Source organism: Urocitellus parryii, chromosome 1 (assembly GCF_045843805.1).
Source record: "Urocitellus parryii isolate mUroPar1 chromosome 1, mUroPar1.hap1, whole genome shotgun sequence".
Taxonomy (NCBI): domain Eukaryota; kingdom Metazoa; phylum Chordata; class Mammalia; order Rodentia; family Sciuridae; genus Urocitellus; species Urocitellus parryii.
Genome location: NC_135531.1, coordinates 242,176,831 through 242,192,570, shown reverse-complemented (window position 1 = coordinate 242,192,570; position 15,740 = coordinate 242,176,831). Strand labels below are relative to the sequence as shown.

Below are 15,740 nucleotides of genomic sequence, written 5' to 3'. Positions count from 1 at the left end.
GAATTCCTCTAGACTGAAAATTTTCTTTGGGTTGAAGAAAATCTGTAGAATGAGGTCAGGAAAGTCATAGTTCTCATGTGTTTGGGCAGAAAATTTCAAGAATATCAGAACTTAGATTATAGAAGAAATTTAAAAGATAGAACTTTCTATTATAAATGAAAGAATAAAGGATCAGAGGACTACTTGGTGATGCCATTACAAGTATGAAGTGCGCATATTTAGACAAAAATTTAAAAATTAAATATCAAACCACATATAAACAAAACATTAAGAAGGAAAATGGTTTATTTAAGAACACAAGTTTTCTTTTATTATAAGTTTAAATTTCACATAGCATTGTTGACACTGGTCAAATAGTATACACTAAAATATACTTAGAGCATACAGTAAGTATGTACTGTTTGAATCTTCATAAATGATGCTAAAATAACATTTCCTCTTTCAATAATTTTATTTTAGCAATAAAAAATTTATAGATGTTAGTCAAATTCATGTTCCCAGTAGATTATAAAAGCTTCAAAGAATACATTTGATGAAATTTGCATTTGATTTGGAAAAATGTCTGTTTAACAATTCAACATGGCCATATTTTAACTTTTAAGCTCTCACACTGAGAAAGTATCAAGGTATTGTAGCAATTTACTCTTAGGAACATTATGCTGGGCTTTGAAATTCAAAATATAGAATATTTCTTCTTGGATTATTTTATGATCAATGTACAGTCTAAGCAAGGAAAATTAAAGCTGTCTGACAACTCATAGAAACATCACTGGCTGTTAAAGATGTAGGAAATTGCATAAAAGCATGAAAAGCACTGGGCAATTTTGCAGTTTCATCTCTAAACACAATTGTAAAGACGTCTGTCTTTCAATTCTTTCTCCCTCTTTCTTCAGAAGCATGGCCTTTTAGTTCTTGCCCTTTTAAATAGCTTTGCCTACTGTAGCTTTGCTTCTTAATGTACTGGTTGATCTTACTAGGCAAAGAAAGTGTTTACAGGGGATGCTTGCTTTTATCTGTATTCACAGAGAATGCTAACAAATTAGAAGAAAGTGCCAGAGAACACCACATACCTTGTCCAGAACATTACAATGGCTTCTGTATGCATGGGAAGTGTGAGCATTCTATCAACATGCAGGAGCCGTCTTGCAGGTAATGTTTTCACTCCTAGACTTTTAAAATGTATAGGTAAAACTAAGTTTTAAATGTTTGTGGAGGCCTGGTGGCATTCGGCTTGAATGAATGATCAGCATCAGAACATCTCTCTGCCTTTCTTATACATACATACACACACGTATGTCCAGGTGCATGTGTGTGTGTGTGTGTGTGTGTGTGTGTAGAGGGAAGCTGTGCCCTCAGAAACCATAAAATGTGTATGCCTTACACACTTAAGTACCATGTAACACATTGCAATATACATTCTTCTAGTGGAATTTAAAATTGTACTTTGCACATTACAATATACTTAAAGATACAGGCTATTCATTATTATGTACACTCTTTTCCTTGAACATAGAACAGTGCTTGACGCTGTTCATTAAATATTTCAAACGAGTAAATGCTACTTTGGGAAGGTGATCATTTCAAAAGTCCTTCACCTCCTAATAAATATCATTCTTGGTGTTGCCAGGCACTCAATCACTGTTTTCTATGGATCTGCTATCCACGCAGCTTTGCAGAGTGAGATGAGTAGCCACACCTCTATAGTAGAGACACAAAGAAAACTTGCTCCACAAAGGGTTGCCCCAAGCCTTCAATTTGTGCAAAGCACAGTATCTATAAACACAATAAAGGGAAGCACAATAAAATGGAAGAAAACAAGAAATCGCTTGTCTGAATTTGCTTTATAAATATCTGCTGAGTATTTTATCTGGGACATAGTATAATTATTTCAGAGCTGGACAAGCCAAAATGGGGGAAAATGTATTTTATTGAAATCAATATACAAGTGACATATGACAAAATGGTTATTTTTAATACATAAATACATAAAAACATTCTTTCTGGTTCTTCCCTCCCTCTCTCTTTCTGCCCCCTCCCCTTCTCCCTCCCCTCCCTTCCTCTTCTCTTCTCTTTCCCCCCACCCCAGAACTATCCTCCTTTCTGGTTTTCCTACACTGTAGGCATTAGCACCTGCCTCCTAGTGACACCAGGCAGAGTGCACATAGTGGAGAGATTATCTGCTGCTCCCACTCTCCTCTGTAGTCTCCATTGTTAAGCCCTTCCTGATGCACAAAGCAAGACTCCAGGATGTAGATAGGAGAAATTCAAGGTCTGATACTAAAATAGTTCCAAAAAAAGTCAGTGACAAGTCAATCCCCTTTAGTATTTTTTTTCTGAAATGTTTCCTCATTTCATTGTCAAATGCTAACTTTAATATGCAAATCTCTACCTGAGCTTCTGGTTGGTGGTTGAGTAAGTGAGAGGCAACATACATTCCCAGAGGAATCATACATGAGCTTGTTTTGCAGAACTATAAGGCCACTATCAGAATTACATTTTTATCTCTATTTTTTTCTTTTCATTTGTTTATTTACATTTTTAGTTTGAGATGGGATCCCACTCTGTTAACCAGGTTGCTTTTGAACTTGTGGGCTCAAGTGATCCTCCTGCCTCAGCCTCCCAAGTAGCTGAGACTATAGGCACACAACACTGCATCCAGCTATAATTACATTTTTCTAACAAATTCTAACTCCTCAATATCAACATCAGCACATGATTTTATGGTTAGCAAATTAAAGAAATAACTCTTGCTATACCTCTGGTTTTAAGGTTTTTCAAAAAATTATTTCCTGATAATAGAGAATGCTTTACTTTGGGAGTTTTTGGTTGTTTTTGTTTGGTTGGTTTTGGTTTCTTCGTTTGTTTGTTTGTTTGTGTACCCCTGTTATAAGAAAAAAAACTTTCTCTCAAGTATACATATTGGCTTAGGTTGATTAAAGAGCAAATTAAATAAAATTTAAAGCTCACCTGATAAATAAAAACAGAACAATTCTCCCTGAATGGGTATCCTCTTCTGTCTGTATTATCATAAAAACAATTTGTCTAGCAATACTATCTTCTAAATTCAGTTTTAAATATAGAAAGGGACCGCACATCTTCCAAATTACAGATAAGTTGAAAGAAAATAATTGAGAACAAAAAAATTTCATGGTGAAGAACAATGTCTATTAGTCAACTATAAAAATGAATCCAGAAGCTACAGGTAACAGGATACTGTAATTTCTTCCAGGTGTGATGCTGGTTATACTGGACAACACTGTGAAAAAAAGGACTACAGTGTTCTCTATGTTGTTCCTGGTCCTGTACGATTTCAATACGTCTTAATTGCAGCTGTAATTGGAACAATCCAGATAGCTGTCATCTGTGTGGTGGTCCTCTGCATTACAAGGTCAGTAACTTTACTTGGTGACTCAAATAAAGGGATGCATTGTTCTTCCTCTTTCGAATCAGATCTGTCTGGTTATATGGTCCCTTAATGAACTCCATAGCTATCCATTCTCCATAAGTCCTGATTCCTCATCATAAGACTTTTTGAATAGTCAAATAGAAAGACATGGATTTTCACGTTGGACTAGTACAAACTATTTTTTTAATCTTTGCATTATGATGAAGATTATGTATTTTCTAAGCAAAGGTCTTTTTTATCCCTTCTAACATACAATGCTAACCTTTCTTTAAATATATCTTTCTCTCTTAACTAATAGCCCATGTAAATGACTAATGTATCTTTACCTACCCAGATCAGTATGCCAAATTAAATGAGGGTATATTTTTTACAAGGCCCATAAAGGTGTTACATTGGAGCTCTCATTTATAGCACTTATATTTCTAAATGTAAGTCTCAGATATAACAATTTTAACATACTTGGTATAAACATCAAATACTTTGTATCTTAAGGTGACAAAATAGCTTTTAATCACAAATTCAAAAATCATTGTAATGAGAAAGATTATATTGTAGTAAATGAAGACTTTTAATACATGCAATCTTTAATACAATGCAACAAATATCACAACAAACTTTTATATCAAACACCCTGTCCAATCAAAAGGTAATTATTTCTGAAGGAATAGGGTCGAGAAAGAGTGGAGGTTCCATCCAGTCTCAACAGGAAAGCAAAGTATGTAATATCTGTCATTGGGCTTGGAGTAACTGAGTGAGGCCAGGGACTTGCTTGATTTAATTAGTGTGTGACCCATGGTAACCAAGAGTTAGATTCTAAACCAAATGCCTATCATTCATGTCCTGTGTAACCAAAAACGTTATTGAAGATACTTCTTTCTAACCAGATTTCACTCACCTTTATAAAGTTCCAAGGAAGTTCTTTAAGGTTTTTGCCAAATCCATGAGGCATTTCACTCATTTGTACAGCTCTCCAGTAAATCTGAATGTTTCCCAAAAAATTATTTTCAAAGAACAAGAAAATGAAAAAATATCATATCTTTAGGAAATAAAGGCCATAATACATCTCACTCTCTGTATTTCACTGTCTTCTTTGAGGATAAGTGTGGCATTTGCTCTTGAAAAAAACAAAATATGATTCATAAATCCTCACCTGACCTAGAGGCTTAAGGGACGATCATCGACTGCAGCTTTGTGCTGCTCTAAGCCAAGCTGAGTTTGTTAACTGCACTCTCCTGTTTAGATGGCAAGTGAGTCAATGGATTATATTAAAATAGATTCTGGAGAACATAAAGATAACTCAAGCAACCAAAAATACTGAGTATTAAAAAGAAAAGATAGACAAGAATCTGAAACACAGAAAACTGCATACTACTCTAAGGGTCTTGAGCTTTCTAATATCCAAGCAATATCAGCACATGAAAAACAAAATTCATCTTTAGTGGATATGATATCATAACAATTTGATTGCTACTTCATATATTTTTTAGATTCAGCAGATGTTTTCAACTCTGCTATTAATTACAGTTTCATCCCATAAATAATAAAAACAAAGGGATACACAGGGTTCTTGCTTCACCAAGAATTGTGTGTATGTGCACGTGTGTTGTGTGAGTGTGTGTATAGACTGTACACATGTGCACATTTAATAACATTACAAAGAATAAACAATTATCCTCATTTTTTAGGTAGAGATTCTGAGGTCTGAGAAGTTAGCAAAGTGTCAAGTTCATAGAGTTGAGTGATAAGAACAAAAGAGTTGTCTGGCTATCTGGTCTCAGACCTGTACCACTGCTTATACTGCCCCGTGCCTGATTCTGAACTCCAAATCAGAATAAACCATGTTTTCAAGCGTATGGCCTTTTTCATTTTCCATGTTAAAACTAAACACAAATCTACATTTACTTTTTAGGAGGAACAATAGCATTTGAACTAGATTCACATTACCATAGTGTACTTTATAAGTCTGTCCTCAGACCACCAAACATTTCAAAGCCTCCAGGAGCCACACTCATCAGTGAGCTACACCAGTTCCTGGGGTGGATCCATTTCTTTTATTCTGCTTAGAAACCATTCCCCCTCCCATTTGAAACCTCTCTAACCTGGTGATCCTGCAACCCTTGTTTGTCCAAACTTATTTCAAAATATTCAGGTGCTAAAACATTTACAAAATCACACCAACCAGATATCCACTCATTCTTTGCAATTTTCTTTCTCACCTCTCCTCCCCCCTCCATCTTTTTACCATGACCTTTCTTTTTTCCTTATCTCTGCATCTTTATTTCAGTCAAATACCTTCACTCCTCCCAAACAATGTGTGTCACAACAAATATGGACACTAGAGACAAGTTCCAAAATGAAAAGAGTTGTCCTGTTGAGAAGTTAGACTTTTAGTCTTTTTATCTCTAGCTCCCACTTGCTAGGAATGCAATTTCCTGCTCCATGTTCATTTATGATGGGTATGTGTCCCCCCCAATCTACACACACACACACACACACACACACACACACCACGTATCTACTATGTAAGTGTCTGCATATATATGTGTGTGTGTTTTTATATATTCTCTGAGACCCCATAGCTTGTTATCATGGGGGTTTTATGGGAATTTTATATTGTTCCTATTTGCATGATCAAAACAATCTTCTATTACAAGAGAAAAAATACTAGATCAGAGATTTTCAGATAATTTGACTGAATATTAGCTTTTTATAGAAGCTACATAATTGGTATCCATTTATGTCTCCAGCTGATAGTATTCATGCACAAAAAAAAAATGGTTATTAGGCTAAACCAAAACAATATTCCTTCCCCTTATATATCAGGTATTAACAGTTGGCTCATTCTCTGGTGTGATAGAATTTTTAACTCGTAGGATTGAAATGTCAATATAACATTCATCCTTAGGACATTTAGAATATGAAATTGTTGAAGACCTTTAAAGCGAGATGCGATGAGCTCACGATTTGCTTGATTGCATTGTGCTGAGTCTGTTCCTTGTGCTTTAATGAGTAAGCATTTGAGGACAAGGTAAATGTATTCCTCTTCAACTTCCAGTTCTGTTCTTCCGTTCTCAGCAGACACCTAAAGACGACCTCAAGGAGAAGCAAAACATAAAATTTCTAAAATAATCCCAGCTTCTACTAGTACTTAATTCTTTCATCAGAGACATTTAAATAATTTGCTTAATCCACAGCTTCACTCTGTAATTGTAGGACCAAACTTTAGGTAATCTCATTGGACTAAGATCTGTAAACTTTCCAACCTTCTAGGAAATGCCCCAGAAGCAACAGAATTCACAGACAGAAGCAAAACACAGGGCACTACAGTTCAGACAACACAACCAGAGCGTCCACGAGGTTAATCTAAGGGGAGCATGTTTCACAGTGGCTGGACTACCGAGAACTTGGACTTCACAATACAGTATTATAGACAAAAGGATAAGACAAGAGATCTACACATGTTGCCTTGCATTTGTGGTAATCTACACCAATGAAAACATGTACTACAGCTATATTTGATTATGTATGGATATATTTGAAATAGTATACATTGTCTTGATGTTTTTTCTGTAATGTAAATAAACTATTTATATCACACAATATAGTTTTTTCTTTCCCATGTATTTGTTATATATAATAAATACTCAGTGATGAGAAAAAATTGGCATTCTTAAATCTGCGGTATTTCCTAACTCTGAATATAATCCAGCTAGTACAATCTGTACAGGTACCAGTATTTTATCTCTTTCCACATCTGGCGACAGCACATTAGTTTAAACAGGACTCGGTGGCTAAGTTTTGAGTGATTCCAAGATCAAGGGAAATGATGGTTATTGGAAAAGAGAAAAATAATTTACTTTATATCGAGTGAGGATAAAATATTTCTGATCTTTGAATCATTTCTATTTCATCTACATTCTTCCCTGGTCTTCCCTTTTCATCCCCAGAGCAGAAAATCTAGGGCATATAAATTAAATCAAAGAAGAAGGGGAGGGAAAGTATTTTATAACTCATAAAGGAGAGGGAAAGAAGATATTGGTTTTATTTGGGAAACAGCTAAGAATCTCCCAGTTAAGTGTGTATATCCAAAGGGTCCTGAGTGAGTTAATTATTAGGTATACCCACAGTGGAAAAGTCTATTCCATTTAGGTGAATGGAATTAACAGTGAGGGGGAAAATTTAATAACTCGGTAAATTGCCAAAATTGTGACTTCTCAGAAACACCTCACTATATTTGTAGTATGAGATTTTTAAAAAGAAGTTAGGCTTACAACCAAATACCCCATAAATAGCTTTATGACTAATGAGGCACCATTATTTAGAATGGAATTAAGACAATGACAAAATTGCATGAAAACAGACAATTAATCCCATAGCATCCGAAGGATGTTAGTGAAATTCTGGTGTTGATTTTTTGTTTGATTTAAGCATATGAATAAGTATGGCCATTTTAGGGAAAAAATAAATTATGAATATTCTCAAGGAATAAGATTAAAATAACTAATCAAATAGTTGCCTTATTATATTTATCACTAGATAGCTATCCATGGCTCATACAGTAAATTTAAATAAAGCTTTCTTTGTATCCTTCAAGTGACCTCTCTGTCTACTAAAAGAAATGATGCTCCTATGTCCAAAAAAAGTACACAAATAACAAACCAATATATTCTGAATACAAAATTATTCAGTGAAAAATAAATGTATAAGGTATTTGTTAAAACATAAAGGTGACAATATAAATGGGATTTAAGACTTTAAAAAATCTGGTTTTCCAGGTCAGTCATAGTTTGAAGGGTGTGACTGTATTGGCATAAACATCACTCAAATTTTTTATATAGGCCAGTCCTATGATGCTTGGATAAGACAATTCCTTTTAAACTGCTGCATGGATGTTTCATTTGATTGACATGTGCATAGATAGAACTAACCCTAAGATCCTTTAAAAGGTAGTAGTTATGGCAAACAAGCTCTTTCTCCTCCTAAAGGAGGAAAAAAATTTGGTAACAACTGAGATATATAGAGGTAAGGAGAAATAACAATTGCAGTGACTTTTGCTTGTAAGTTTATAAAATGACTTGCTTGGTTAAATATTGATGCATTACTATGATTTTTTTTCTCTCATTGGAGATTGTACCCAGGGGTGCTTTACCACTGGGCTACATCCAAAGCCCTTTCTATTTTGGGACAGGGTCTTGCTAGATTGCTGAGGCTGGCCATGAACTTGTGATCCTCCTGCCTCAGCCTCCTGACTGTACGTGAATTTTTATCAAAGATGATAAAGCCTAGTGTTAGAAAACTCCTTAGTACACTCCTGCCCACCTCCATGCCAACCCTCTTCATGGAATTCCCTTTAAAAGCTGCATAAAAAGTCTTAAGTGAGCATATACCATGTGCAAGGTATCTTGAATACAAGATCCTAGGGAGATACAAAAGAAACATTCTTTCTCATGTAAAGGAACCCACCATGAAGTACTAACAGATAATCATTCAGCTTCTACTTGCATATTTCTCACCATTTGAAATTTCATTCTTGGACAATTCTAATTTTCCAAACAATTCTTTCTTACCTTGAGTTGAAATTCACTTTTTTTGTGGTCTCTCCCAGTGGTCTTTCCTATTTTTCCCTCCCTAGAAGAAAGGAATAATGACTTATATATTTAAAATAAGGAAAGAGATAGTGTTTTCCCTCTCAACCCATAGTCCTTTTCAGGTATTTTCTTCTCTAAGTGAAACATCTTAATTTCTTCATCTGCTCTTCATGTGATGTGATTCCCACACCTTCATCATTCTCCCTTGACTTTACCTTGACTTCTTTCAAGTTCAAAGTTCACTGACTACTATAAAGTCAAGTGGTCTGACCAGCAAAGTTTATAGTAGAACCTGAAGAGAACCTTTGACTAAGAGCCATGGTTTCTAAATTCAAGTCACTTTGACCACAAATTTGCTGTGGATCCACAAGCAAATCATTTCACATCTCAGGCTTCATTTTCCTCATCCATAAGATCACTTCATCTCTTTAATTTCAGTAGTCTATCTATTCAGGAAAAAAAAAAGGCACTACACTTTTATCATTGCTGCCCAAGACCACATTGTTTTTGTTACTTATCCTAAATCTAAATTCAAAACACTTTCAACTAATAAGCCACATTATTCATTCATTCATTCATTCACTCCTTTATTCATTATGAATTTACTGTATATTTACTGTGGGTCACCAATTGCAAGCACTCTGCTGGACCATGAGATGACAAAAGACAGAGTCTCAGCCCGAAAGGAACTCACTATCATATCATCTGGTATCTTGCATCCAAGATCTCACCATCTGAAGCGGGAAGCAGGGGTAAATTTAAAAATATAAAGAAGGCAACAAAGACTATGATACTGGTCAGCTCAGATTCTTGGGAGCCCTGAAAGGGGCCCTCCAGGCTGGTTAGTTTTGCCTTTTCACTGTGTGACATTCCATCATTCTCCATACACACTTGGCTGTCTGGTTCTACGATCTTGTCCATGTTCTCAACACACCTTCAACACACCCAGAGCACATAACGCTTATCGGTGTCGTGTTCCCTCTGTGATTCCCTTGACAGTCCCATATTTCTGACATGGGACTCTCCAAGTTTTTCCTTAATTGTCCATGCAAGCCTGCCTTGCCCTTAGCCAGGAAACAATGAGAATTCAGAAAATTAATGACTTGCCTTTTTTTTTTTTTCATTTACTTAACAAACATTCATTGCAAGCCTACACCATGCCAGATACAGTTCTAGGTATTGTGATTTCGCAGTGAGGTCGAAAATACCTCACTGATTCATCAAAATACGCAGTGATTCATCAAGCAACAAACATCACTGGAAAGTTTTTCATTCTGCTTGAGGAATTAAGAACTAAATGAGGTGATTCAGAGTGCCATTGTTGTTAATGGGGATTGGGTGTCTCCAATGGGGGTATAATATTTAAAACTTGGTCTCTGAAACAAGGCAGATGTGGGCCCTAAGCTCCACTTTGCTATTTAATCTTAGGCAGTTTGCTTAATTTTTTTACACCTCATATGTACAATGGAGAAAGATCTTCCCCAGTCCCACAAGACTAATATGAAAAATAAACATGACAATCAGTGTTTGGGCTCAAAACAGTGGCATACACAGAGTTCACTTTCAATGCATGGGAATTATTTTTCGAGGGATATGATAATTTTTTTTTTGTAAAAGTAAATAGATAAAGAAGAAGAAATCATGCTTCTTCAGCCAAGTGATGCATTATGGGAATCACAGGGTCAAAGTTAGATGGCACTGAACAAGCATGTGGATTCCCAGGAGAACCTCTTGTGTCCCTGAAGATAAGAAAGCTTGTTTTGGTTCTGAGAAAATATGGCAATATAGAGTTAAAAACACAATCCAATTTATCTAGGTTTTATTTTATTTTTTCCCAAAAGCTCCCACTAGCACTATATCTGAACAAGAAAGAGGATCTTTTCTTTTATTATTTTAAAATAGGTCTCTCCTGATAAAATGCATATTAATCCTCCAGTGTGTTTCAAGATGCAGGATGAGTGAGTCAATATTGCAGGGACTTTGCAAGACCAATCTCTTTCCCTGAATGGATTCTTGAGAAGCCAGTGCAGACAGCTGAAATACGACAGAGACTATCTCAAACTCATATTCAACTCTGCTAATATTTGTCTTCAGATGTGATCTCTTCTTGCCAAAGTCACACAGCACCTGCACCAAGTACTCTTCCTCAATCACAGTAGATACTTCACCTACATAATTAACCATCTGGATATTAATAATGAATTAATTGATAACTTAATCTAAGCATCCAGAGGAAGCTTATGTACAGGATAGGTAGAGGAAGGTTGAAGGATTATATAAAGTAATAATCAATGCATAATTATGCAAATGAACATATCCTTTTGAAATCAGCTTCAGAAAGGTAAGTGAGGTATGTCAGGCCTCCTTCCAACCTCACTATGGACAGAAATCTCCCTTCCTGGCCTATCTATGCTGGGAACGAGTCCTTGGTTGATGTCTATCTGCTGCAATACTGAATAAGTGAACTTGATTTTCTTGTATTCTTTTAGCTATTTAATTCTTTTTCACTATTTGTTTTGAACTAAATAAGAATTGAAGGAAACAGTGTTTCCCTTTGTTTTTCCAGGCCAAATTCCATATAGGAAAAGAACCTAAGTCAGAGTTAATTAGCAGTCCCAAATCAGGCATGATGGGGAAAATTGAGAGAGAGGCAGGAACAAGGTCTGGCCTCTGTTCCTTGGGATCAATCCCACTGTCACATACACTGCAGTCTGTAAGATACTTCAGAGGCCTAAGATCCCTCCACAGGAGGCCTAATGACAGCCATCCAGGCAGCAACTCTCAGGACCTATACAATCAAACCCACTCTTGGGGAAGCATTTTGAGATATTTCATGTCCTTCTTGTCCGTAGATGTCTCCTCTTGCTGGGATTCCTCCCATTCTTAAAGTACTAACCACCTGTATTTTCTTCACCCCATGAAACATCCATCCTTGGTTACAGTCCTTTTCTGCCACAATCCAACCTAATTCTCCTCCATGAACCTAGAGGAGCCTTTTTGTATTCCAGGTTTTTATGAAAACAAAGCACAGAGTAATGTCCCAATTTTTCACAACCATATGTCAAATTACTAACAAATATATTAATAAGTGATTCTTCCTTGACTAAGTTAAATTAGAAAATATAGATAAATCAAAAACATATCAAGGCCAAAAGAAACATCATGGTATTTGTGTATACAATTTCAATGAATATATGTCCAAACTTAAACACGTTACATAACTAAATAAAAAGAACAGAAAATATTTTATTACTTAAATAGGGGAGTATACAAATAGCTGCCACTGATTACCTGAGCTAAAGCTAGCTATTAGAAAAGTGCATTGAATTTTACTGGATGAACTGGTCCAGTGAAGTCTATTCAACTACATGTTTTGTGGGTCACTTTAAGGAGAATTTTAATAAAAACAAAAAAATAAAGAGAAAACCTCTCCAACCATTAGGAAACACAATAACCTCCTTACTAACTTGTGGGGAGAAAAAAATTCTTCACTCGAAGTCACTTCATCTGTTCACATCCATAACCTCCAGACCAATGACATGTCATGCAAAATCTCTCAGAGTGGGAAATGGCAACGTGAAGGACAGGAAGAGAAAACAGGGAGCAAGAAAGAACTAGTGAGAAATCAAAAGCCCTAGTAAGGTGGGCAGGAGAGAGATAGCAAACAATTGGATAGGAAGGAGCAGAGCAGGACAATTATGGGAAGCAGATTTTGAGAGTCAGTTTATTCAAATATTTTTCTAGAAGAAAGGCATCTAAAACATTGGAACAAGATTTCAGAATGTGAAATGGCAGCCAGAAAGCAGGGAGCAGAGGCCTCAGAAGGCCTCCTGCCCTGAAATCTAGGGAGGCTGACCTGCTGTGCACTCAGGGTTTGCAGGCAGAGGAGCTGACTTGGCAAGCTGGGCAGAATGAGGCCAAGGCACAACTCCAAAAAACGATTTTTCAGGCCTCTGGGTGAGGCAGAGAATATGTTTGAAATGAAAGTTCTGTCATGTGCATATTTTCTTCCTCACAAATCTTGACCTCCAGATATGTAGATTAGATTCTTTATATTCTGCAGGGCAGACTTATCCCAAAGCACTAGATCTGCTCTACAGATAAAGAAGAAAGGAACAGCCCTTGCCCTCCACCCAGAGGCCAGCCCTCCCTCTCAGGGCTGTGCAAGAGCTATGACAATCACAAATGCAGGCTGCTGGGATGGTATCTGATCTGGCTGCACTTGGAAAACAAAATCCTGGGATCATAAAGCAGTCCTGAGTAGCATTAGAAAAGACAAGCTAAAAAAGGAAGCAGACTAGTCCCTGCTTACAGAAGACAAATCCATTTGCAGTCTGCCTGGGGATATATGGGTCAGAACTGTCAAGCAGAGCAAACCATTGGAAAGTATTGTTTAGGTTTGAAAAGATGAGCAGAAAGAGAAAAATGACTGCTCTATAAGTGGAGGTTGAGAAAGAAACAGGAAGGGAAGCCCCAGTGTTACACCTCTCAGCCTTTGGGAAGGCAGGCACATGGCTCCATTCTTCACAGGACAGTGCCAGCAGAGCAGGCTGGCTGATTTGTAATTAAGCTCGCAGACCAGAGTGAGCCTTGTAAACAGTCAGTGATGTTGCTGACTTCCCCCTAGAGGGCTGAGACTTTGCTGCACCAGCATCCACATAATAACATTATATTTCACTTTTAAATAAGATGTACATGAAATGTGCACTTGCGCCCAATTACAGTAATGCATGATTTACATAAAATTAACTCTCCTGCTTAATTACAGTCACACAGGGATTAGGGAGAAAGGGCTTTTACTTTGTAAACAGTATATGCTTTAGCACTTAGCCTCCCTTCGAAGTATAATCGGTCCAATCATAAAAGAAAATGAATTTTGCAGGCACTGGGTCTTGCCATAAGTTTACTTCCCTTCTATCAGGATCCTGTATAAACTGAGTCATTAGAGTCTTTATCCACTTAGAACAAAGGAATCCAGTTCTTCTGAAATGCGAATATACAAACCGAATTGCTTTGTAGCAAGGATCTAGAGTTCGGAAGCTTTACATTCAGTGCAGAGTTTAACCCTCTGGGTAAGGAATCTGCAAAGGGCAAGAGAATGAGTCTCTGGTTTGCTAGAAGCAGCTGAGAAAATGCTTTCTTTAAAGGGCGATCCAAAGCTGCTTTGACAACAAAATGATTAAAGGCTGCCTTTTCTCTCATCTTACATCTGTCACTTTTCTGTGTCTTCCTTTTTTCCACAAACATGAACATAATTTTTCTCTGAATAGGACTTAAGATTGCACATCAACAAGGAATTAAAAGCAAAGTTCACTGCAGCCCACACCAAAAGAAGTTTCCTTTTTTTGCTCCACCTTGGCCAGAGCTGGTGCCAGAACTGGGGTTGAAGAAATTCATTGAGCTGGCATAATAAGAAAAAGATTGAAGGCAACAGGGATTGAAGTTTCATCGTTATCAGTTCAGTGGGGACGTGAAAATGCTTCTCAGGAAAGCTGCACAAAAGTACTTCAAGGAGACCGAAAGCTCATCACACTGGCTAACCACAAAAGATGGCATTTTCATTTTGCCACTTCTTCAACCCTCTTTTCACCCAGAACACAGAAGAGCTGGATACCCAAAGAGAAGAAAAGGCTCTGAAGTAGGAAAGAGGGAGACATTCTAACCTGTGGCGCCTAGGAAAACCAAGAAAGAGCAAGATCTAGAAGATTGCATTTAAAGAAAAGAGCTGTAAATAGAAATTAGGCAAATGGGGTCTTATTTTCAAAAAATTAAAAAATAGAAAATCACATTTCTGACTCAGGGTTTGGTGCTTAACTTCTTTAGAACCATTTCTAAATGTTCTTCCTAATAAACTAGATACCTATGCCATATCAAACACTTTTATAAAAGGATCATTACCCAAAAATTGTTAACTACAACATACATTCAATATGTGCAAGCATATTATATGATACTGAATTATTTTACTTCATAAACTCTGACATTTATCCCCCATCAAAACACTAAGTGAAGGGACCTATTCAAGTCTTTAAATTCAGAAAGGCTTCTGTGGAGAGATTTTCAAAGGTTTCTTTGGAAAGTTTGGAGACAGTGCTAGGTCACTTGGTTGTTTGGGGGCGAATTGGTCCAGTCATCTGTGTTTCAATTCCTTCTTTTTATCATTGCAAATTTCTCTGCCAGAACTGAAGCCAAATTACAGAAACTAATTTGTTGATTTTAGTTTCTTTCTTTTTATTTCTTTTCTAATTTTTATTGATGCATTATAATTATATAAAAGTGGGATGCATTGTGCCATATTTGTACATGCACATAAGATGATTTGTCAATCTCTTTCCCCTGTACCTTCCTTTTCCCTTCCCTCCTCCCTCCCATCCACTTGCTCTACTCTATTGATCTACTTCCCATCATCATCGTTATTATTATTATTATTATTATTACATTCCCTCTGTGTTCTCTTGAGTTACCTTCTCTCTAGCACTAGCTGATTCACATTGTATTTGATGCCATAAGACATCTTTAATTTAAAATGCATGAATCAACCTTGAATTTTTCATCCTTTGATCCTTCATTGAGTTGTTATTTCACAATATCAAAAAGCCTCAAAAGTTATGATTTGAATAGTGGTCACATTCAAAGGAGCACTATGTCAGGTTTGATCCTGAATACACAAAATCAAAACTACTTCCATTTGGTTAAAAAAAAAAAAACTATGCCCTTGACTTTGCCTGAAAGTAATGAAATGAAAC

The 15,740-nt window shown here is 36.5% G+C and overlaps 1 protein-coding gene across 1 annotated transcript in view; it reads left to right on the top strand.

The window, feature by feature from the left end:
- Nucleotides 1-6,908, top strand: part of Tmeff2 (transmembrane protein with EGF like and two follistatin like domains 2) — a 234,476-nt gene extending 227,568 nt beyond the window's left edge. Inside the window, exons 8-10 of the mRNA XM_026389055.2 lie at nucleotides 1,026-1,149; nucleotides 3,230-3,388; nucleotides 6,677-6,908. Of these exons, the coding sequence (XP_026244840.1) occupies nucleotides 1,026-1,149; nucleotides 3,230-3,388; nucleotides 6,677-6,773 (380 nt within the window). The 3' untranslated portion in view covers nucleotides 6,774-6,908. The remainder of the gene's footprint in view (nucleotides 1-1,025; nucleotides 1,150-3,229; nucleotides 3,389-6,676) is intronic.
- The last annotated feature ends 8,832 nt before the right edge of the window (nucleotides 6,909-15,740 follow it).